The sequence below is a fragment of the Enoplosus armatus genome, chromosome 15, assembly GCF_043641665.1.
Source record: "Enoplosus armatus isolate fEnoArm2 chromosome 15, fEnoArm2.hap1, whole genome shotgun sequence".
Lineage (NCBI taxonomy): Eukaryota > Metazoa > Chordata > Actinopteri > Centrarchiformes > Enoplosidae > Enoplosus > Enoplosus armatus.
In genome coordinates this window covers 4,550,207-4,572,261 of record NC_092194.1, presented here as the reverse complement: position 1 = coordinate 4,572,261, position 22,055 = coordinate 4,550,207, and the positions used below count along the sequence as shown (strand labels likewise).

General features: G+C 42.3%; 1 protein-coding gene across 2 annotated transcripts; it reads left to right on the top strand.

Annotated features, from left to right (window-relative positions):
- Positions 1-245: 245 nt before the first annotated feature.
- ttc7b (tetratricopeptide repeat domain 7B) lies at positions 246-20,925 on the top strand. 2 transcript variants are annotated; one of them, XM_070919993.1, is made up of 23 exons: positions 246-366; positions 3,060-3,214; positions 3,473-3,548; positions 3,661-3,753; positions 4,275-4,438; positions 5,430-5,551; positions 6,344-6,422; positions 7,204-7,379; positions 7,577-7,640; positions 7,728-7,865; positions 8,092-8,280; positions 8,474-8,591; positions 8,974-9,031; positions 9,685-9,757; positions 9,940-10,100; positions 10,189-10,305; positions 11,300-11,397; positions 11,802-12,077; positions 14,061-14,111; positions 17,064-17,204; positions 18,756-18,958; positions 19,759-19,832; positions 20,316-20,925. In XM_070919993.1, exons 1-23 carry the CDS (start codon positions 246-248, stop codon positions 20,461-20,463), a joined length of 2,895 nt encoding a protein of 964 aa, XP_070776094.1. In that variant the 3' UTR covers positions 20,464-20,925. The 2 variants fall into 2 exon arrangements, with proteins under 2 accessions (XP_070776094.1, XP_070776095.1); XM_070919994.1 differs by lacking the exons at positions 11,802-12,077; positions 14,061-14,111.
- Positions 20,926-22,055: the final 1,130 nt, after the last annotated feature.

Here is a 22,055-nt window from a genome sequence, read left to right as displayed (position 1 = left end):
TTTGTTCTTACTGTGATACAACCGCAACCAGTGTAAGCTGCGTCATCTAACACGGCAATTTAAACCATAAATTATGTTTTTTACTCAAAGTGATACTGTCATCAAATTTGTAACCATGGCAATCAAAGCTTTATTTCGAAGTTAGTGACCGGAAGCTGTATCTCTCGTGCGCGTTTGCTTGACACTCCTACCAGCGAGAGGGATCCTCTTGTGGTGTTTTGGTTCAGTCGAGCCCACTCACCAAAATGACAGCAAGGAAGTCTGGCTCACGACTGGAGACCGAGATAGAGCGGTGCCGTTCAGAGTGTCAATGGGACAAGATACCGGAGTTAGTGCGACAGCTGTCAGCCAAACTAATATCAAACGGTAAGAAATGTGCGGGCTTCCCTGTTGTTGGTTCATTCAGTATGTAAGGCCTTCTCCCTGCTCTCAGTCCTCGGTACTTCCTGACAGCAGCAGCCGATGCTAGGAGTTTCCCTGCACTGTGCCCTGGACAGAGCCAGTTAGCTAGCAGAGGTCACGGAAGAGACTTGATGGTTTTTCACAGGGGGTTTCACCGCCTTTGGGCAGCGTGGTGTCTACACACTGAGACACTTTTGTTTTAAGATATGGAGAACTTACTCTCTAACAATTAGTTCCTGCGGTCTGACAGTCCTGCCCCCCACCCCGGTTCTCTTCGCTCCCCCGTCAAGCGGAACTCCATTCAAAAATCTGTGATGACGTTAATGCTGTCATTGCTTGAGTTGTATGATACAATAACCGCATTCTAAAATTGGCAGATTTTTAATTGAGGTTTCGCATCGCAACTAGCTTCACTTAAGTTAGCTGTGTGGCTAAGATGCGTGATTTCTACATGCTAGCTGTCAACCTCCTTGCTGATGCTGAATTGCAAATTGCACTACTGGCAGCCGCACAGCACGTCATAAAGTAAATCAAAGGCATCACGGTTCATTTATTGTCATTTTATAACACAGGGCTGCACAGTGAAAGTATTTGTAGCCCGTTTATGCTACACACACATAGAACATATATACAAATATTAAAATTTGACAGAGATTATAGTTTCTTTCTTGACATAATGATATGAAAAGGAACTGGCCTACATGTAAACATGTAAACGCTATTGTATCCGATCTTGCCCGGCAATTTAAATTCACCTATTGTCATTACTTTTACATTGAAATGATCCAATACATCTTCCAAACTGACAAATACCTAGAGCCTGTCATGCTATACTTGCTCTTCTGCTGCAGATGTGTATGCTGCTCTATCTTGCCACCACTGTGAGTAGCCAAGGCAGACTGCCCATGGTGGTAATGCATTTAATTACCGTAAAGACTTCTAGTGTGATTGATATCTTCTATTCAGTCCCTGGAATCTTCCTGTTAAAGTCGAGATGAAATGAAAAATGACTTTTTAACCCTTTTAGATCACATCCCCAGTCATATTGTGCACCTATCTAACAATATATGCCAAAGAAAATACAAAAAATCTATTTCTTTAATTCTTATATCAAAATCAGCTTGAACCAACCAATAATATCAAGACATCCACCTATCAGTCTATCGTTTAGCAGCTAAGATTCATTTGTTAGCTAGCTAGCAACAACATACGTTGGTTATGACACACCCACTTTTCAATGTCCAAATCAAATTCCTCCCAAAGTTATGTCCCGCTTGCCTATTCTGTTTCACTGGGAAATACGTCACGATACGGAAGCTAGATACTCTCGAAATGACATTTCATCTTGTCTTTAAAGAGTAACTTAACCCCCCCCCCTGAAAATCTTGTCTTTGCTGACCTCCAGTGGTTCAACTTCTCACCTTGCTGCAGTGAAGTACAGGTGGACTCCAGGACACTGTGACATCACTGTTGGATGTGGTCGGCGGTGAAACAGGTTTAAAACGTTCAACCAGAGAGGGCAGCAAAACGCTCAGCTGGTGTTAAGTTACCCTTTAAGGTAGCTATAATGGTGTGTAATTCAGACAGTAATAGTGAGCTTCAGCGGCCAAATTCCAGTGACTGCGAGATTCCTCTACAAAGTAAAGGCCAAACGTTAAGAGCTCTATCTAAGTAAACAAAAACAAAGTGGTAGGTGAGCAACCACAGCCAAGGAGGCGTGCTGCTCTTCTCTTTGTATATCTGTAGGGGGAGGGAAACTGTGGGCTTGTGGCACTATAGTCTTAAAACTGAAATATTGTTAGATCTTTGGTAAACTGCAAGCCAAAAAATGATTCTAATGGCTTCAGTGAGAGTGTTAAAATCCCCTGACCGTAAATGTGACCAAATAACAAATAGCATGTGAGGTCTGTTGACTTTCAGTGAAATAACTGACACTATTTTAGAGCCTTATTTTCCTGTCTTTATTTTGGTGAGACATGTTATTCTCGCATAGAATAAATGTCATTGTATTATAGACTAAATTCATGTATTATGTATGTAACAAAAAAAACTGCTATTTTACAATTGTGGAAGATGTGAATGCTGCAGTTGATTTATGAACGCTTTGAAAAATGCTGCCTTATGGAATGTAATTTGGCACTTTGGAGCTATGAGCTCTGATCACTGACTGGGATCAGTAACAGGATTACTGCTCATTTCACCCATTAAACCGCTAAACACACACACACTCACACACACACACACAGACACACACACACACACACACACACACGATGTAGAAGCTTGTTAAGCTTGGTATACATAATTCTGGCTGGTATGTGTGTAAGCACAGCAGTGTTTCTCCATGAGCAGATTTACTTGCTGCAAGTCGCAGTCAAGTTGACCACCCGGAGGACACATTGTCATTAGAAAGTGTCAATTGTATGCATCAATTCATTTTAAATCGGTTGTAAATTGATCTTCGACTTTAAACTGGCAGATGGATCCTAGGCTGACTCTATTTGTTTACCCCAAGCCTGTTAAAGTGGTGGAGAGATTGAGCGTTATGGACCAGTAGACTTATCGTCAGGAGAAATCCTAACCTCTCGTGTGTGTGTGTGTGTGTGTGTGTGTGTGTGTGTGTGTGTGTGTGTGTGTGTGTGTGTGTGTGTGTGTAGATGACCTAGGGGAGTTGTTGCAAGGGGAATGCAAGCTTCAGATGTACCTGAAGGAGAACCCCATCAAACAGGGAGCCAGTCCCAGGGGCCAACGACCGAAACTGGTGGAGGTCAGGAAACACCTCACTGCTGCTCTGGACAGAGGAAACCTCAAGGTGACTGTGGATGGAGAGATGGTTGACAAATTGACTTGCTTAGTTTGGGCCTTGCCTGTGTTGTCACCTTTTACACGTAGTCCCTTTTGTTTCTTATTTATTTTACAAACTGTTCTGTTTCTGTCACATCATTTAGTGCCAAAAAATGTTGTTCATGCAAGCTTTTCAAAACCAGTACATAAAAATCTGAAGATGGACACAACTCAAGACATTTTCTCTATAAAAATGTTTTTTAAATTCAGATTTTCTGTCCTCCAGGCTGATTACATCCAGGAAGCCAGTGTGTTGATGGCCAAGCTGTGCTATGTGGAGGGAGAATACAGAGACGCTTTAGGTAGGTTTGCTTTATTTACTCATAATTTCATTCATCAAAACAATGCTTGTATGTATAAAATACTAGTGTACCAATTGATTTATTAATTGATACATAACTGATGAATGAACAGGTCACTACAGCAGGGTGAACCTGGAAGACATGCAGCTGGTGGGAGCTCCAGTGTATAGGCTGTCCATGATAGCAGAGGCCTACGCTACTAAAGGTATAAACACACACCTAGTCCACTCATCGTTTCATGTCTCACCTCACCTGCCATCCAATCCAGTGTGCCCTAACCTCTGCACTACTGCTTTGCTCCACACTGTGGCAGTACAGTGTCACTGCTGATCAGTGACTGCGGGATGAACTGTAATGTGAATGGATGCACGCAGACACACATCAGGCATCTCTGGTTGCCCTTGAATAATGTATTTTCAGTTGTCTTTTTCCTTTTTTAATGCCATTCTATTGTTATTTCATTTGTCCGTGTAACAGAATACAATTTGCATGTTGCTAATCTACGAATGTAATGAGTATGGATTATTTATTATGGTTTAAGGCATAAAGCAGATTGGTTTGAAAACCAGTCCCCCAAAACACTATGATGAAATTGTGTATACTAATAGTTTGAAAGGCTAAAATGAATCCCGGACACTGATAGTTGACTCGTGGCCTTTGTATAGTCACTCTCTGTTTATTCTCTGTCACCCTGAGCACTCTCTCCCTCTCCCTCCCTCCCCTCAGGACTGTGTCTAGAGAAGGTCCCAGCTGCCTCTCCATCTCTGTCCAATAAGAACACTGGGTCTCCATCGTCCAATAGGAGCACAACAGAGCGGGAGCAGGACATCATCACCTGCTACGAAAAGTCCGGAGACATTGCCCTGCTTTACCTGCAGGAGGCTGAGAAGGTATGTGTTTTGTGGTATTGTAGTTTTTCTTTTTATGTCATGTCTTCAATCAGACCTGTAGTTTTGACGGCACACTATCCGTTGCAGCATTTTCTCACGCAGTGTCACCAAATATCTTGCTAGCATCCCAAGTGCTTTGCCCTCCCCGTGGGTGTGTGATGAATATTCTGCTGACAGTGTATAAGTTTGACTAATGCATTACCGCTTATGACAGCCAACTGGCAAACAAATCTCTTCCTCTTTATTTAGAGAATGTCAGAGAGCATGCACCGACTGATCTGGCTAACAACAGTAAACTGCAATAAAAGGCAGGAGGATACAAATCAAGCAGTCCCAACATTGATCTACTTACATACTTAAATTCATGTATGATATAGATGTGTAATATAAGGTATGATGGGAAAAATGGATGGATGTGGTATAAGATGTCATGAGTTATAGGAATATTTTAAAATATCCTAGTTATATTATGAATTAGTTAAGGTGTAGGGCTCCACATTTCATCTATAAAATAGTGAGAAATACCCATCACAAATTCCAGAGGCCCAAGATGAAGTCTTGAAATGTCTTGTTTAGAAAATCCTCACAACTGAGAAGCTGGAACCAGAGACATTTTAGCTTTTTTTGCCGGAAAAATTACTTGATGATTAATCAACGATTTGTTTTTGACAAATCGATAAATCCAATTATTGTTTCAGCTCTTGTAAGGTCACTTCTTAAGTCCTCATGAGATTATTAATATAACTAAAAACATTATACATGGATGTAAATTATGATGTAAATAAACAGTGTGAGATCTGACACTTGTTAGTAACACTTCGCCTCAGTGTGATTGCCCCTAACACACAAACGAAACCAGCATATTTTCATGCATAGGTAAGAAATATAGAAGATAGCATTGATTTAGGTTAGGACGGTCTCAGGCAAAACTTCTCTCTCTGCAGTTAACTTTTGTTTTTCTTTCTTTATCCCTGTATGTCTGTTCCTGCAGGCGCTGTCGGCGGGAATTCAGAACCGCAGCCCAAAGCCTGGTCCGACAGCCCAGGACCTGGAACTGGGCTACTTCCTGGAGACGGGCCTGCAGAGGGCCCACGTCATCCATTTCAAGAACGGGTAAGAGAGGGTGGCAGTGGATGGATGGATACTGGAGAGAGAAAATCAAGAGAGAGACTAGAGGGTTGCCTGTCTGTCACTTCAGAACCACAAAACAGAGAGTTTCAAGTAAAAAACTAGAAACCTTTTAAGTGGTATTTACACTCCTCTTAAACTCCTGACTATTTTCTAGTTTAGAAAGAGCAGAAACTAAAAACAGCCCTTTGTGGGCACTTACCACCCACTTTGCAGTTATCGTGTTACAAAGCTGCTGACAGGTTGATAAACCAGAAAAGTGTGAACACAGTTAAGTAACTTACACAGTGCAGCGGGAAGTAGTTCCCACAATGTTGTTGTTGTTGTTGTTGTTGTTTTAAGTACAGCAGAGACTGTTTCAGGGCTGCAGCAGCTGCTAAAGCCTTGTGCTGGAAGATATAATGTTTTTAGTGGACTGGATGAAATCTAATATACAGTTTTCTGTCTTTGTAGCTTTTTTTTTTTGCCCAGTGCCAGCTCATTGTTTTGCTTCCCTCTCCTCACACTTTTTTTCACACAGAAAATTAAGTTTACATACATAATGTACATCATTTTTGACCATAACAACCCTAAAAACTTGCTCTCATGCAAAATTGCTTAGCGCAGCATGGAATATCTAAAAAATATAAACAAACATTGAAGTCCTGAGACATGTGAATGTTACCGGCTTTACATCATGTCCCACACACGTGTCTGTTTTGAGATATCTTGGATTCACACATACTACAGACTCTGACAAGTGTTTTTTCTTCCTGTTTCCTCAACACATTGCCGTAGCAACCTGACACGAGGCGTGGGCCGGTTTCGGGAGATTCTTCGGGCTGTTGAGAACAGAACCACCCAGAGCCTGCGCATGGTGAGGGATGGGTTGGGAGGTTGGCTTTTTTTTGAGAGTAGGAGATGTTCATGTGTCACTTCTCCTTTGGCTTACTTAAAGGAATAGTTTGACGTTTTGGGAAATACACTTGTTTGCTTTCCTACAGAGAGATAGATAGATGGTCAGATTAGGTCTCCACTGGTTGCCTGGCAACCTCAGAAGTCCTCTTCCAGCCAGGAAATGGTCCGCACATAACCCCCAACTTGTCGTTTTTTTTGCTTTGGTTTTTGTACGCATTAAACAAATTAGATAATGTTAATAAGTGAGCTTTACAGATGCTGCTAGGATGATTTTTCTTTATCCTAAGCTATGCTAACCAGCTGCTGGTGCTAGCTTCTTATTTACCAAACAGTGATATCAATCTTCTCATCTAACTCTTGGCAAGAAAGCGAATAAGCGTATTTCCCAAACTGTCAACTATTTACACACTGCTTCAATCTGTAGAATCTGAAAATCTTCTCCAGCCTTTCTGTCTGATCTGTTAGAAACTGTAAGGGCAAACCTAAACTTCAGTGCAGATTTCTATCGATGTAGATACAAAACCCACCACAAGCAAGTCGACGTAATATTTGATTTTGTTTGTACATGATGACAAAAGAATCCATATTACAGTCTGTAATAGGGGGTGAAATATATTCTTATATTATGAGTATATTAGAAGCAAAGTAAGCCCCAAGTAAACAGATTGCTGCTGTGTTGGTGCCAGAGTATCTTTGCCAAATGTGCATGTGTATATGTGTGTCTGTGTGTGTGTGTGCAGACCATAGCCAGGCAGCTTGCAGAGATCTTGCTCAGAGGAATGTGCGAACAGAGTTACTGGTCTCCTCTGGAAGACCCACCCACAGTGTCGCCATTGGACGATCCCACGCGGCAAGGACACACTCACAGCAAGAACTACAACCTAAGCCGACGCCCACGGGTGTACTCGGGAGAGAAGTAAGTGATAACGTGTGTTTGTTGATGCTAAAGTGGGAATACAGTGGAAAGACAGCCAACATGGCTCCAAAATGAAGCTGTCGCCAATGTACTTTTTCACCTGTATCTTTTCCTTATCACTTTTTTTCTCTATTTTTCCCTTTTCTCTCTTCCAACTTCGTCTTTCTGACTCTCTCGTGCGTTTCTCTCTCTCTCAGTCTGTTTTGCCCTCAAGAGAACACAGAAGAAGCTTTGCTGCTGCTGCTCATCAGTGAGTCCATGGTAAGACACAAACACCCATCTCTAAAGCAAGGAATTCACAACTCAGGCTTGGAAATCTACATCTGTGTCTCTGTTTGCATGTTTCAGGCTAACCGCGACGCTGTCCTGAGCAGAATTCCTGAACACAACAACGATCGTATCATCAGCCTACAGTCGGCCTCGGTGGTGTACGACCTGCTGACTATAGCTCTGGGCAGGAGAGGGCAGTACGAGATGCTGTCAGAGGTGAGTAATCCCTCTGTGGGCAACATAACATAGTAACAATCATAGTGATTGTGAAAAGAGTACACCCACATAAAACGACACATTCTTTCTTTTTCACATTAATTTCCCCAAACAAATGAATCTCTTATCACAATCTCATTGGCTCTACAATGGCTGCACGACTTGATGAAGCTTACAGATACCCTGATAACACTGATGGAACGTGTCCTATTTCCGCTGTCTCCAGTGTTTGGAGAGAGCTATGAAGTTTGCCTTTGAGGAGTTCCATTTGTGGTACCAGCTCGCCCTGTCGCTAATGGCTGCTGGGAAATCAGCTCGCGCCGTCAAGGTCCTTAAGGAGTGTATTCGTCTGAAGCCTGACGACCCCACCATCCCACTGCTGGCTGTCAAGCTGTGCATCGGACCTCTGCACTGGGTAAGGACTGTCTTGCAGACATGAACTAGCTAAGAGCTCGTTGCTCTTAAGTTACCGTTCTGTGTATAAATTACTAGATATTTTCATTTTCTTAACTTTAATTTTCTAAAACCACCTTATTCTACCCCCAAACCTGTTCTCTGTTTTTCTCCATTCTTTCTCATTATGTGTCTATCTACTCCCAACAATACAGTTGGATGAGGGGGAGTGCTTTGCAAAGATGGTGATTGACATGGGGGAGAAAGCAGCTGAGTTCAGAGCCAAAGGCTACTTGGCCATCGGGCTGGTTTACAGCCTCAAAGCCACTGATGGTAAGCTCTCTGTACGTGTGTGTGTGTGTGTGTTTGTGTGTTCTTGTACATCCCTGACTAGAAAGGATGATAGTCTTGCTAAATCAGGACACTTTGTTGCGTTTGTAGTGTGGTGTTAAGGTTGGACATTTGGGGGGGTTACCTCTTTGGCCAGTTATTGTGAGTGATGACACATGTCTCATGTGAAATTTAGAAAATACGCCGCATACATTCATTTCTGTTTTTTTTGTTCTCTATGTGATGTTTTCACAGATAGACACACCAACACTTCAAATACTCTACTTTAGTAAATATTGTTGCCCATCTTGTATTATTGTCAGAGGTAACTGACTGCATTCTTTCTCCTTCTGTCCCTGACTCTGTCTCTCTGCGTCTCTTTTAGCATCGTTGCGCAGCACACAGGAGGAGTACCAGAGGAAAGCTTTGGGAGCCTTCCAGAGGTTGGGACTGAGCCATGCTGCTCTGCTCTGTTATCTCTTTTACACCCACATTTCCTTCAGAATTACTTTGTCACAGCACAAACTGCCTTTCACTCTCACAAAACGAAACCTGTTCTGAAATGACTACAATTCATTGTGTTTACCTGTATCATTTGAACCCTCTTTTTGTCATCTGTGTGCACAGTCAATCCATGATTATGTTCTGATAGTGAGGGTTATATTGGAACAATAATTTACACACTTTTTACACACATTTTCTATTAATTATTCTTCCTGGAGATTGTGATAAAACTATGAATGTACGCTGTAGGTTTTATCTATTAATAAAGTATAAGGTCTTAATGGGCATAATATTCATGCTCTGCATTATTTACCACATTGTTATAATGCAGCGATATATCCTCTCTTGTTTTATATTCAGCCATTCTGTTTATTAATACGGTGTTATAGTTTCTAATCGCGTCTAAATGTTTAAACATCCTCTGGTTGGGTTTCTCACACATTCCATTACTTTGCTGCCTTTGCTACTGCAGCGACCCAGTTTCCCTGCAGGGATCTTTTTAAAGTTTGATCTGATCTTATTAACTTTTTATTCAGCATGTCTGAACACACACTCTCTCTCTCTCTCTCTCTCTCTGTCTCTGTCTCTGTAGAGCTCAGAGTCTGTCTCCTACTGACCACCTAGCAGCCTTCTACTTGGCGCTGCAGCTTGCTGTGTCCAGACAGGTAACACAGTCTTTAGTAATCACTGGAGAAAATCACTATGTACACATCAAAACCGTGGAGGGCTGAGGCGTGGAACAGAGACAGAGACCCGTCTGTCACTTTACATGGTGCGTGTTATCCCAACTGTACGTGAAAACCTGTAGTTTGTATTTGTGTGTGTGTGTGTGTGTGTGTGTGTGTAGATCCCCGAGGCACTAGGCTATGTTCGACAGGCGTTGCAGCTTCAAGGGGATGATGTCCACTCCCTTCACCTGCTGGCCCTGCTGCTCTCTGCTCAGAAACACTACCACGACGGTCTCAATATTATAGAGATGGCTCTGTCCGAGTACCCTGAGAACTTCAAGTAAGACTTGCACGCTACAGCAACACCTCCATTTAAAGTGCACTCAAAGCTTGTTATCGTGTGTTTATGTGTGTGTTGTGTGTTGTAGTCTGCTGTATACCAAGGTGAAGCTGGAGTCGATGTGTAGAGGCCCAGAAGAAGCTCTGCTCACTTGTAAACACATGCTGCAGATCTGGAAGAGCTTTTACAACCTTACCAACCCCAGGTACGTACACACACACACACACACACACACACACACACACACACACACACACACTCACTCCAAATTCAAATACCGATCTTGATGTTTTGGTTTCATTCGTTCAAACTAGTTATCAACTAAATCGGGTCGCACCATTAAAACTTAAGGGATGCATTACCCCGGAAAGACTTAATGTGTAATGTGTAAATCGGTTGCTAGGAAACATCTGTAGCGCCATCCAATCAAAAGCAATCAACTCCGTGAACAGGAAGTCTCTTTAGGATCACATGCTGCCAAAAATAACAGTTTTAGAAGGCCAAATGATACTCTCAATCGGTAAATGTAAGTCACTTTATTTTATTTATACATGCATTATTTATACATTTATACATATATGTATTTCAGCCTTAGTATTGTTCATGCAGTTTAGAATTAATGGGACATTTCCAGTTACCCTAATCTAATGATTTAGTAATTTAGTCTAATGTTTTGTAATTCAAAATATATGTGTAAGGTAATGTAATTGTTGTGAAATGTAATTGAAAATCTTTGTAGTTTACATCATTATTAAACAGCATTTTGATCAAGATACGCATCAGATATCTTGACCATGTTTCATCTTTTACTCTGTAGTCTAAACAGGTTATACGTTTGTTGATTCAGTTAGCTACACAACAGTTAAACCTGGCAGTCAGTGGCTGTAAATATGTAGTATCAACTAATCTCCATGTAAGAATTTGTTTATGTGGGGTAACCTGTTTTAATGTAGTGATGTGTAAATCTCCACTTAGTAAACACTTTCATTATAGTTATAGCATTATAGTTAAGTTTGAACTTACAGAGAGCAGGTGCAGCCAGCTCCTGTTGACCACATTGATTCTGGAGACCATGTTTGCTTAGCAACCCAGGGATTACAAAAACACTCAAGCCTTGGTTTGTCTGTCTGTTTGTGTCTGTTTATGTCTGTTTGTGTCTGTGTGTGCGTGCTCGTGTGTAAACTGTGTGTCTGTGGCAGTGATTCCGGGCGAGGCAGCAGCCTGTTGGACAGAGCCATAGCAGACAGACGGCAGCTCAACGCCATGACTCTGCCTGACTTCAGCGACCCAGAGACCGGTAGGCGCACACACACACACACACACACACACACACACACACACACTTCCCCAGTTAAACTAATCCAGTTGAGATAAATCACCTATTGTCAATGATGGGAGATATGGCTTCCTCTTTCTTCTTTTGATATTGATCCATTATCCCTCACATCTACTTCTGTTGCTTTGGCAACATTATTTATTTTTCTATATTCTTTTCGGTTGTTGTGTTTAATATGTTGCTTTATCTAGGAGTTGTTATATTGTGACAAATGATACAATATTTAATTTACAATATGAGAGAAGTTTAGAAATGTTGCTTCCAGTTTGTATGCAGATTAAGAACCAGCGATCTGTGTGTCTTTCCTGTCTTTATTCCTTGCTTGATATCACTCATTTCTGTTTTATTTCCTTTGTTTGTTTTAGTCTCAGGTTCTTCCTCTTCTCACTCTGGTTCTGAACCGGTCTCCCCCATCTCCCCATCCACCATTTCCACCCTCTCCTCCCCGCTGTCCTCCCCCTCTTCTCCTGTCTTCATCCTCCAGCCTCCCCCTGTCCCTCCACCCAAAAACCCATCCTTCCTCCCTCCTCTCCCCCCTCCCCCTCCTCCTCCTCCTCCTCCTCCTCCTCCTCCTGTGCCCACCAAGACCAGGACTCAGTCCTTTTGCAACCACGTCACTCTCCGCCAGCTCTCCTCCACTTGTAATCCGCCTCCACGTCCCTTCGGCCGGTAGCATGGTGTGGAGAGTGACCTAAAAGAATACACCAAGTTTTTGGGAGTTTGGCTCATTGATTGACTTGTGTGTTTAGTAATGAGAGCCTTCCCAGTGTGTTTTTTGCTCCAGTGCTCTGTGTTAAACAGTATGTTGATAAATGTAGCTGATGCTGTTTTATTGTTAAAACTCGTACTACACTAACCAGGAAAGTATCATCAGCTGTGCAGTGATTTTTAGCATTACACTGTACGGTCTTCCCTTGCCTGCCACCTTCACTTCCTATGGAAACGGTGAAAGTGGTCCATGGCTGTTCTGCGTTTGAGTTACCAAACCAAAAAATCCCACCAGCGCTAATTCAAAACAGGACACAGATCTATGTCAAATATATAGTATTCTGCAATTTATATAACATACTTATTTATGTCAAACTACATTTTTGAGAAACTTTTTCCCTCAGTGTTCCCCCTTGGTGAATGTGGGCCCTGTTAGACCTAGCCATATATTTGGATATTATGGTATTAAAGTTGCCTTTTGTTTTCCAGTTCTCATTTTCTTACTTAGACAACACTAGTGGCTTGCTACCATGGGACATTGCTACAGTGTTATCTTGGAGCACTGGAGCGAACAGTTTGTCTGGGTCATGTGGATCATTTTGGGAATTTTCTCATCACTGACTCCTAACTAGTAAGATGACCGATAAGCTGATGGCCCAAAAACTTGATACGCGCCTTTTTATGACCAGTCACAGAGCCTCTGTCCGTTTTGACCTCACCGAGATTGTAGACGAGGTGAATCTTCAATTCGACTGGTCATTTCAAATCTCACAAGCATGGCCACAGAGTTGAAAACTAAACCGACTAACCCTGACGGAGTAGTGGGTGTCATCCATAGCCTCACACAGTTCTCAGACCTGGTGTAAATCCATGCATGTTGACGTGTAAAACAGACGCTTTGGGTGTGGATTAGAGGGCAGTTGAGCCTTGATGGACCTGCTGCAGTTGCTTTGCGTTTTTGCGACTTACTCACACACATTTAAACTCCACACACTCACAGCTGATACAGCTAGGACTTAGAGATTCTTATTATTCTTTACATATTACAGCTTTACTGTCTCTTCACATCTATCCGCTTTTCCCTGTCTCTTGTTTTTGTTTCAATTTTGCATCCTCCTCCTTTCTCTCTCTCTCTCTGTTTCTGTGAGGATTTTTCATTTGAGCCAACAGTAATTTGTCTTGTTTCCCAGTTGCAACCTTATGTTGTCTCTCCTTGTTGCCATCCCTTCTACTAATGATGTTTGCACTGGAAAATAATGATTGTTATTTAGCTAAATTATTTAGCTGCACAAAAGAAAACACAATTATTTCTTTTCTCCAGGACATGATTTTTCTCAGTCAGCCTGAGAACTGTTGCATTATTTAAAACTGTGTCTGTAAGTCCATCGCAATGATTACAGTTACTGACAACTTGACTAGATTCTTTTGTTACTATATTTGTATGCCACTTTGATGAGTGAGCACTTGTTAGTCAATTAAAAGCTTTGTGAGGTATGTGTGGTGCAGATATCTCATATTTAAATTGAACTGTGCTGAAATGCAGATGTAATGCTGTTCTGCACTGTGCCTCATTTTCAGAATCAATTTGAACCAAGAAATTCTAGTCAACACAAAGCTCTCGTGACTTATAAAGCAGAAAAAGCTTTTAGTTTAGCTAGTACTACTAGTGAATATGCAGGTCTGCTGGTAGGTAAGCATAGAATAAAAAAGGCACAAGTGGAAGCAGGTGGTCTCATGTGATGTGGTCTGATAGGCTACTGTGAGGAATGAAAACCTCATTGTGCTCTATGGTCTTCCTTTCGAGAATCAGCCTTCTTTTTCTGTCGTAATGACTTGGATATTTCTTCTCTGTCTATTCCTCTTTTGATCATTAACAGTCGTCTTTCTGTTTTTTCCCATCCCTCCGTTTTTTCAAGGCGGCCTTCAGGACGCTAACACACTTGGTTTTTCCTCCATGTTTTCTGTTTGTAAGTAGCCATCTAACCTCCATCTGACCTTCATTTTTTTTCTCTCCATCCATTGTTCTGTCCATCCTTTGGTCCCCATTGACCTTCGTTTTCCTGACGAGGTCCCGATATATGTGCAGTATCTGTACGAAGAAAACATGTACATATATCCTGTGCTTTAAATTGCTGTCTGCAGCAGCCAGTTTCCTGGAGAATTGTGCTGAATTTTGATCATGTTGGTGGTAAATGATTCAAAGGAATACAACGACTTAAAGGAATATCTCTCCAAAACAGTGTTGCGCATACACATTCTTTGCAATTTAATAAATAAAGCAATGTGAAAGGAGTCAGGAAGCAACTTTGGACTTTGCTGGAAATCTTTTGTAAAGCTTTACGGCACAATATTAGAAGAGGGTGCCGTTTCCCAGCACATTGAGCTGTAAAAGGCAGATGAAGAAGCCGTTTCTGACGGGATTTATCATTTTCAGTAAAGCAAAAGAGAGAGCACATGCTCACAGAGCCACTCCAGAAAGGAGAGGAAAAAGCAGCTTCTGCTTGTAGCGTTAATCATCTGTGACATGTGGCTGTAATATTGAGAAATACTAATACTGACATGGCCGGCATGAGTCAGAAGTTGAACTGATGATCTCAATTGCAGTAATTTTACCAAAGTGTCATAATTTATTTGCCATAGTTGATTAATGTCTAACCAGCTATTGTGTAAAAGTTATATGAGGGTATAAATGATGAGTGGTTGAGAGGAAAAAATAACAATGAGATACCCAATTGTTAATCTATAAAAATATGTATTATTTTCACCTCTGTGCATCTATTATCAAGGTTTAGCTGGTTGAATGTTAACTGTTCATCTTGCTGCTGTTAAAATGTGCATCACACTGGAAGCACAGAGGGGAAACGCACACTGACCAGCCTCTGGTGTGGTGATTGGTGGCTTTCTTTCCTGTAAGTCAGTGTATTCCTTTAATTCAGTGAGCAGCTTTAGTGCATGCGTTGCTGTGTGAATTGTCCACATCGTAAACACAAGCCGCTGCAGGGAGCTTCCTCAGTAATCTGTTAGCACACGCGTGAATGTCACTGAGTGAAAACTTGTTTCTATGTATTTAAAACGGAAATGTTCTCATGCCTCGAGGTTTGTCAGTTTTATTCATGTATTACCTATCCTGCTGATAGATTGACTTGAATATTAGGGCCTAAAAATCTTACAATTGAAAGCAATCCATATGAAAATATACAGCACCACTACTGTCCCTCTTTCTCCAACTGTTGGACCGACTAAATACTGACTGAATAACTTTATTATTTCATTGTCAAGGCCGCGCGCCTCACTTCCTGTATGAAATATGATAATGTGCATGATAAGAACATTGTGGGGAGGAAAGCAAAAGATTTGATTGAAAGGTTTGATTTTCATCAATATTAGGTCAAGTTAGGCAACAATACAGTTTGTTCCAACATACTGTAACGTGTTTGAATGTGCTGCACTAGGCTGGGCTGCTGCATGCTGGCATCTAATATATTACTTCTTACAGTGTGCCCATCAAACCAGGCTACTCCACTTCAAATGCATTTGTGTTGCGTGAAAGAGAGAGACATCCTTTTGTCATTCCCCTAAATCAACTTATCAGTAACACACTCTTGTTCTCTCGCACACACACACACACACACACACACACACACACACACACACACACACACACACACACACACAGCTGTAATATTCAAATCTCTTCTTTTTATCCTTATCTCACTCATATTTTACACATGGGTCATTTCTGTCCCTTAACACACAGACACACACTTCATATCAATAGTTGTGAAAGGAGGAGGAGTATTTGGGAGTTTAAACCCTGATATAATCAGTATCTATATTTTACAGTATTTAATGAGGCCGTACAACAGAAATATCTGTTGTATAATGTTACAACAGTAAGCAGCTCTACAAAGTTGATCAAAATCTAAATTGCACACATAGAACACATCGTAATGGATTAAAATCATTGTTGAGTTAATATTTATCAGCTGAATCCTTTTATCTGGACCTTTTAGTCAAAATCGATGCATGAAAAAAAAAAAAAAAAATATATATATATATATTTTTTTTTTAAGAGATATTCCACCTAAAATGTGGAATATGGAGTATCAATCACTCACTAACTCCTCAAACCTCTGACAGAAGGAGCATATTAATCAATCATATTATCAATTTGGGAAAAAAGATGAGCGTTTGCAACATACTGAATGTATTGATACAGTAGTACAAGTATTGATACAGTAGTACAACTTGAACAAAAAGCATAACACTTAATAGATAAATAGGCAATGGAGGATAAGCGGCAAGTCAAAAATATTCATATATGTTTTATGTAACATTAGAAGGACGTTATGATATGTGGAACATATTGTGGGAGTTGACGACGCAGACATCACATTGTGTTTTGCTTTCACAGATCTGCAGTGTGCATCTGCAGTCCCACGTGGCGGCCATTTTGCGTCCCTGTGATAATCCGATGCTATTTAAATGCAGAGACAAAATCAAAGACACACTTCTTTCAATCACTAATCAGCAGAGTGCCGATTGATGCTGTGTTCATGCATGGTGGTGCTGAAATTAATTCATTTTGACCTGGGTTAATCCAGGGCCATAACACTGTGTGTTGCAGCGTGTGGAATGGTGTGGACTGATTAAAGGCTTTAGTGCAGGAACAGGAAACTGTGTGCCAAATGTGGGCCCGGAGTCTTGAGCTTTTTACCGCAGCCAAACACTCACAGGTTTCACTGAGAGGTTCCTCTCTTCTCTCTGAAGTTGTGGGAATGGGTGAAACCTGCTGTTGTGTTTGGTTGAGTTCAAATCCTGCATTGTGGCACATGGCTGCCTAACGCTGCCGTAGTAGTAAGTCAGCACCTCAGGGAGATGTGTGGCCTGTGTTTAACGGTTTGATTCTGTCCCTCCAGGTTCGGTTCATGCCACATCTATAGCAGCCAGTCGCGTAGAGCAGGCTCTGTCTGAGGTAGCCTCCTCCCTGCAGAGCAGCGCCCCCAAACATGGACCCCTGCACCCCTGGATGACCCTGGCTCAGATATGGCTGCATGCAGGTATGCACACGTACACATACAGCACATACATGAAAGTGGGGCAGATAAAGACGCTGTGCTGGTATTTTTGCTTCAAATTAGATTTTAGTTTTCAGTGAGGAGTTCCCATTGTTACCAAGTGGTTGTGATGCGGTTAGGTCGCTAAGTTGTACATTTACAAAAAACTCAGCCGTTACATCCTTTAGGCTCATGTAGCATTTAGCCCATCTGAACCTGAGAATTGGCCTCTGGTCATGCGTGTGGACACGTCAGTCAACAAACTTGTCAACACACTGTGGGTCCTGTAATGCCTTGTTTACTTGTATTAGTAGGTAAGAAGTAAGTGTAGCTAATATCTCTTGATGTTAGCAAATAATATCATCAGTGTGTACACACTTATATAATAAACAGTATAAATACCCTTCCATTACACAGTGATATAAAATGCTCGGCTGGTAGTGCTGTAGACTCCAAACAAAAGAAAAAACACAGTTAAAATGGCAACCGAAATGCTGTATTTGGCCACCATGTGGGTAAGTATTGATTAACTGAATCAACTGGTCTGCCTTGATTTGCGGTTGATGGCATCACGTTGTCTCCCATTATGACACACAGATCTTCCTCCTTGTATAGACTTCATTTAACAGCGGTTTGATGGCCTTTGCAGTCGCACCAGATCAGATGGCCTATGGAGCACACTGGAGCGCCCGCTCTCATTTCTGCATCACCGGCAGACACAAACATAAGCAGACTGAAGAGTATACATAAACAGATGCAGGCAGCACACAAACACACACACACACACACACACAGACGGAGGTTGTTTGTGCTCCTGTTTATCTCTCCAGCTGCTTCCTGTCAGAGGTGGTCATTTCCAGCTTGGCGACACAGCTAATATAATCATCCAATCCCAGGACAGACGGGCAGACAGTTCAAACTCATTTCCTGCCTCATTCTTTGTTTGCATCTGTCTCCATCACAGTGACACACAGAATGCATTAGGTGACCTTGATACTGAAAATGTTTCTTATTGATGCAATTTGAGGGAGATAAATTGAGTTATGCTTCTTCACTGCGTTTTCCACTCTCATTTTCTGCTTCTTCCTTTTGCCGTCTTAAATGTTTTCTCCATGAATCATTGTAGCGTTCTGTTTGTGGCTTTTAAATCATTTTACTTAAACTCAAGGCCTGCAAATGTCTAGACTACTGATAAAACATCTCATTTGTACTCATCTTATTTGTACCACACAACAACAGCATTTATGGGAAATGGAGTCCTAATTTTATGAGATAGAAGCATCTAATTTGTTTCCAGTAATTACACCAAGCTATCGGTTGATTACGTTACGTTACGTTTGTTAGGTGCGTGCATGCGCAGACTGTGCATGCAGCCCGTTACAGTCGCTCCTGTTTGTTTTCTTGTTTTTTCTTACTTTTCTCAATTCTAAATTCATGCTGCTTTCTAATCTTGAATGGGAGCACCAGTACTGTACAGTTTCCCCCAGGGGATCAATAAAGTATTTCTGATTCTGATTACGTTTGCAATCTCTCCTCCCTGTGTTTCTGTGATAGCTGAGGTGTACACCAGCATGTCGAAGCCCGCCGAGGCCTCGGCCTGCACCCAGGAGGCCGCCAACCTCTTCCCCACTTCCCATAATGTGCTGTACATGAGGGGGCAGATAGCTGAGCTGAGGGGCAACATGGATGAGGCCAAGCGCTGGTATGAAGAGGCCCTGTCTATCAACCCGACGCATGTCAAGACCATGCAGAGACTGGTAATACACACACACACACACCCTCTCAGACTCTGCTGTTCTCCTCCTGCTCTGTCCTTGTGTTTGGTCTCTTGAGAACATAACAGATATTGTCTGCAGAGTCCGTACAGCCGGAGGGTTTGTGTTTATAATTAGCTGTAGTCCTCTGGGACAGCCCCATTAGACCTTCTCTGTACGCTCCTCGACCTCTTTCTTATTGGCTGGGCCCTATTTGGAGCACTGTACTCTGTCTGCCTCTGTGTGCACGTTCACCTGGAGGTTTCACCGTGTCAGGGCCATCCCAAACTAGCTCATGTGGACTATAAAAGTCTCAGAGAGCCAGTTTGCATCAGTGCTGACTTACCATGCTCCACTCTCCTCAAAATGAATTTTTATTATTTCTATTAATGTCTCTTGCATATGATTATGCTCAACCTGCATGGGCTTACAAGAGACAACAAAATATATTGGCCATGTGGCCCTATGATAAAGGATATAGCCTATGAAAATAATGCAGCTCATTGCTTGGTGATGTGTCAGTGATTTACTTTCTGTGATGAAATAGAAATGCACTGAAAACTGGAACAATAACAATACAACTGGTGCTGTTACAAGTAAGGCAATTGCATAGCTGCTGTAAGTAATTCCCATAAAAGTGTCTCTAAATTCCAACAAGAAAACCAGTTTGACTGCCTTTAACTGAATTAAAATGTATAACAGTAACAGACTATAAGCCTAATAATGTTCCTCTTCTCTTTGTCCATCTTCCTCTTCCACCCTCTTCCTCTTTTTTTATCGTTTGTGTCTCTGCGGCTCCACAGGGTCTGATTCTTCACCAGCTGCAGCGCTACAGTCTGTCTGAGAAGGTCCTGAGGGATGCTGTGCAGGTCAACAGGTAGGTGTGTGTGTGTGTGCGCGTGCGTGCGTGCATGCGTGTGTGTGTGTGTGTGTGTGTGTGTGTGTGTGTGTGTGTGTGTGTGTGTGTGTGTGTGTGTGTGTGTGTGTGTGTGTGTGCGCACGCATGTGTGTGTGTGTGCGCGTATGTCTGCCAGTACAATGTACATGATTGTTATAATTTAGGGCACTCACTACAGTATTTTTTTCTCTCCTCACATCCCTTTCCCTCTCCTCTCTCCTCTTTCCTCCTCTTCTCTCTTTCCTTTCCCTCTCCTGCACCCCCCCCCCCCCCCGCTTCCCTTTTTTCTCTCATTACCTCCTGTTACCTCTACTTCCCTGTTTCCTCTCCTCTCCTCCTGTTTTCTCCTTTCCGCTCTTCTCCGGTTTCCCTCTGTCCTCTCCTGTTCTCTCCACTCCTCCTCTCCTCCCCTACTGTTTCCTCATCCTCTCCTCTCCCCCCTGTCCTTTCTCCTCTCCTCAGTACGGCTCATGACGTGTGGAACAGCCTGGGTGAGGTGTTGCAGGCTCAGGGAAACGCTGCCGCTGCCACAGAGTGTTTCCTCACCGCCTTGGAGCTGGAGGCCAGCAGCCCCATCCTGCCCTTCACCATCATACCCAGAGCCCTATGAAACTCACCTCTGCACAGTTAGAGCCTCAGCACTGTAGCACAGTGGCACACATGATGGACCTGCTAGTTGCACACACCCCTTACACACACAGCATGCCTGCATGCCACTTACACCAGGTTTTACTGCCATACCCTCAGATACACACATAAACATACATACACGCTTCCCCCTGCCCACCCACCCTTCCCACAATGCCTTGCTGTGGCTGTGTGTCGATCTGCACTTTTTGTGTGCCTGTTTGTGTCTGTGCATGTGCGCCCCTGTCTGTGTGTGTGTGTGCCAACATGTTGCCCGTGCATATTTGTGTCTGGTGGGTGTGTGGTTTGTAGTATGGTGTGTGTGTGTGTGTGTGTGTGTGTGTGTGTGTGTGTGTGTGTGTGTGTGTGTGTGTGTGTGTGTGTGTGTGTGTGTGTGTGTGTGTGTGTGTGTGTGTGTGTGTGCGTGCGTGCGTGTGTGTGTGTGTGTGTGCGTGTGCGTGCGTGTGTGTGTTGTTCTGCCCTGTTCAAAGTTGTAAATGAGATTCAGTTTGAGTTCCTACTCTGCCATTGCTAGCATTCAGAAGCCTAAGAGTTTACATTTTGTTTACATGTTATTTAGTCCAAACATTCACACACACACCGTTTCATTTTCCTTTCACACACTGAGGGTAAATCTAGAAAATTTGACAAAAAACACACACACACACACACTTGCTGTACGGCTGGCTCAGGACAGCCTGATCTTTGAGAATCTATTGGAGCATCAACAGACATGATCAACAGATCACTGAAGAATCAATCAGTCAGTAAAGTCTAAATGCCAAAACACAGGCTGCATTTACACACGCAGGAGATCAGATTTGAAACTTTTCTACATGTTTTAATTAAAGTGCATTTTATCTCGTGTGTACAGCCTTTACATGCTCCTCTGTTGAACCACAGTTCCTTGACATTCTATGATTTTACAAAATGTACGTGCACTATTATTCAACTTTGAAGCTCAAGGTTAGATAAATAGATAAATAGTTTGATGTTTTGGGAAATGCACATGTCTGTACGGTAAAGGTAGAGCTACTGCCAGAAGCCAATTAGCTTAGCTAGGGGAACAGCTAGCCTGGCTCTGCCTGAAGATAATAAATCTGCATACCAGCATAAATATGTATAAAACAAATTAAATAAAAGTGTAAAAACGACAATGTTGGGATTCAACAGAGGAGATATAACATGCTAAGCAGTGAGCTTTAGAGGTGCGGGTAGGCACACTTTGTTACCTTTAGACAGCCAGGCTAGCCATTTTCCCGTTTGCAGTCTTCATGTTAAGCTAAGCTAACCGACTGCTAGCTTCATACTCACTGTGCAGATGTGAGCATGGTATCGATCATCTCATCTAAGTCTCTGCAAGGAAGCAAATTAGTGCATTTCCCAAAATGTCAAAGTATTGCTGTGAAATAAATCCCACTTCTATACTAATAACTGTAGTTTTTTTTATGCTTTTGATCTATTTGGACAAGCTGATGTTTTTAGCGTGAGCACCTGTAGTCCCAATAGCTGCACACAAAGAGTGCCACCTACAAAAACTCACACAGATGTGTGTGAGCTCCTATGTGACACTTG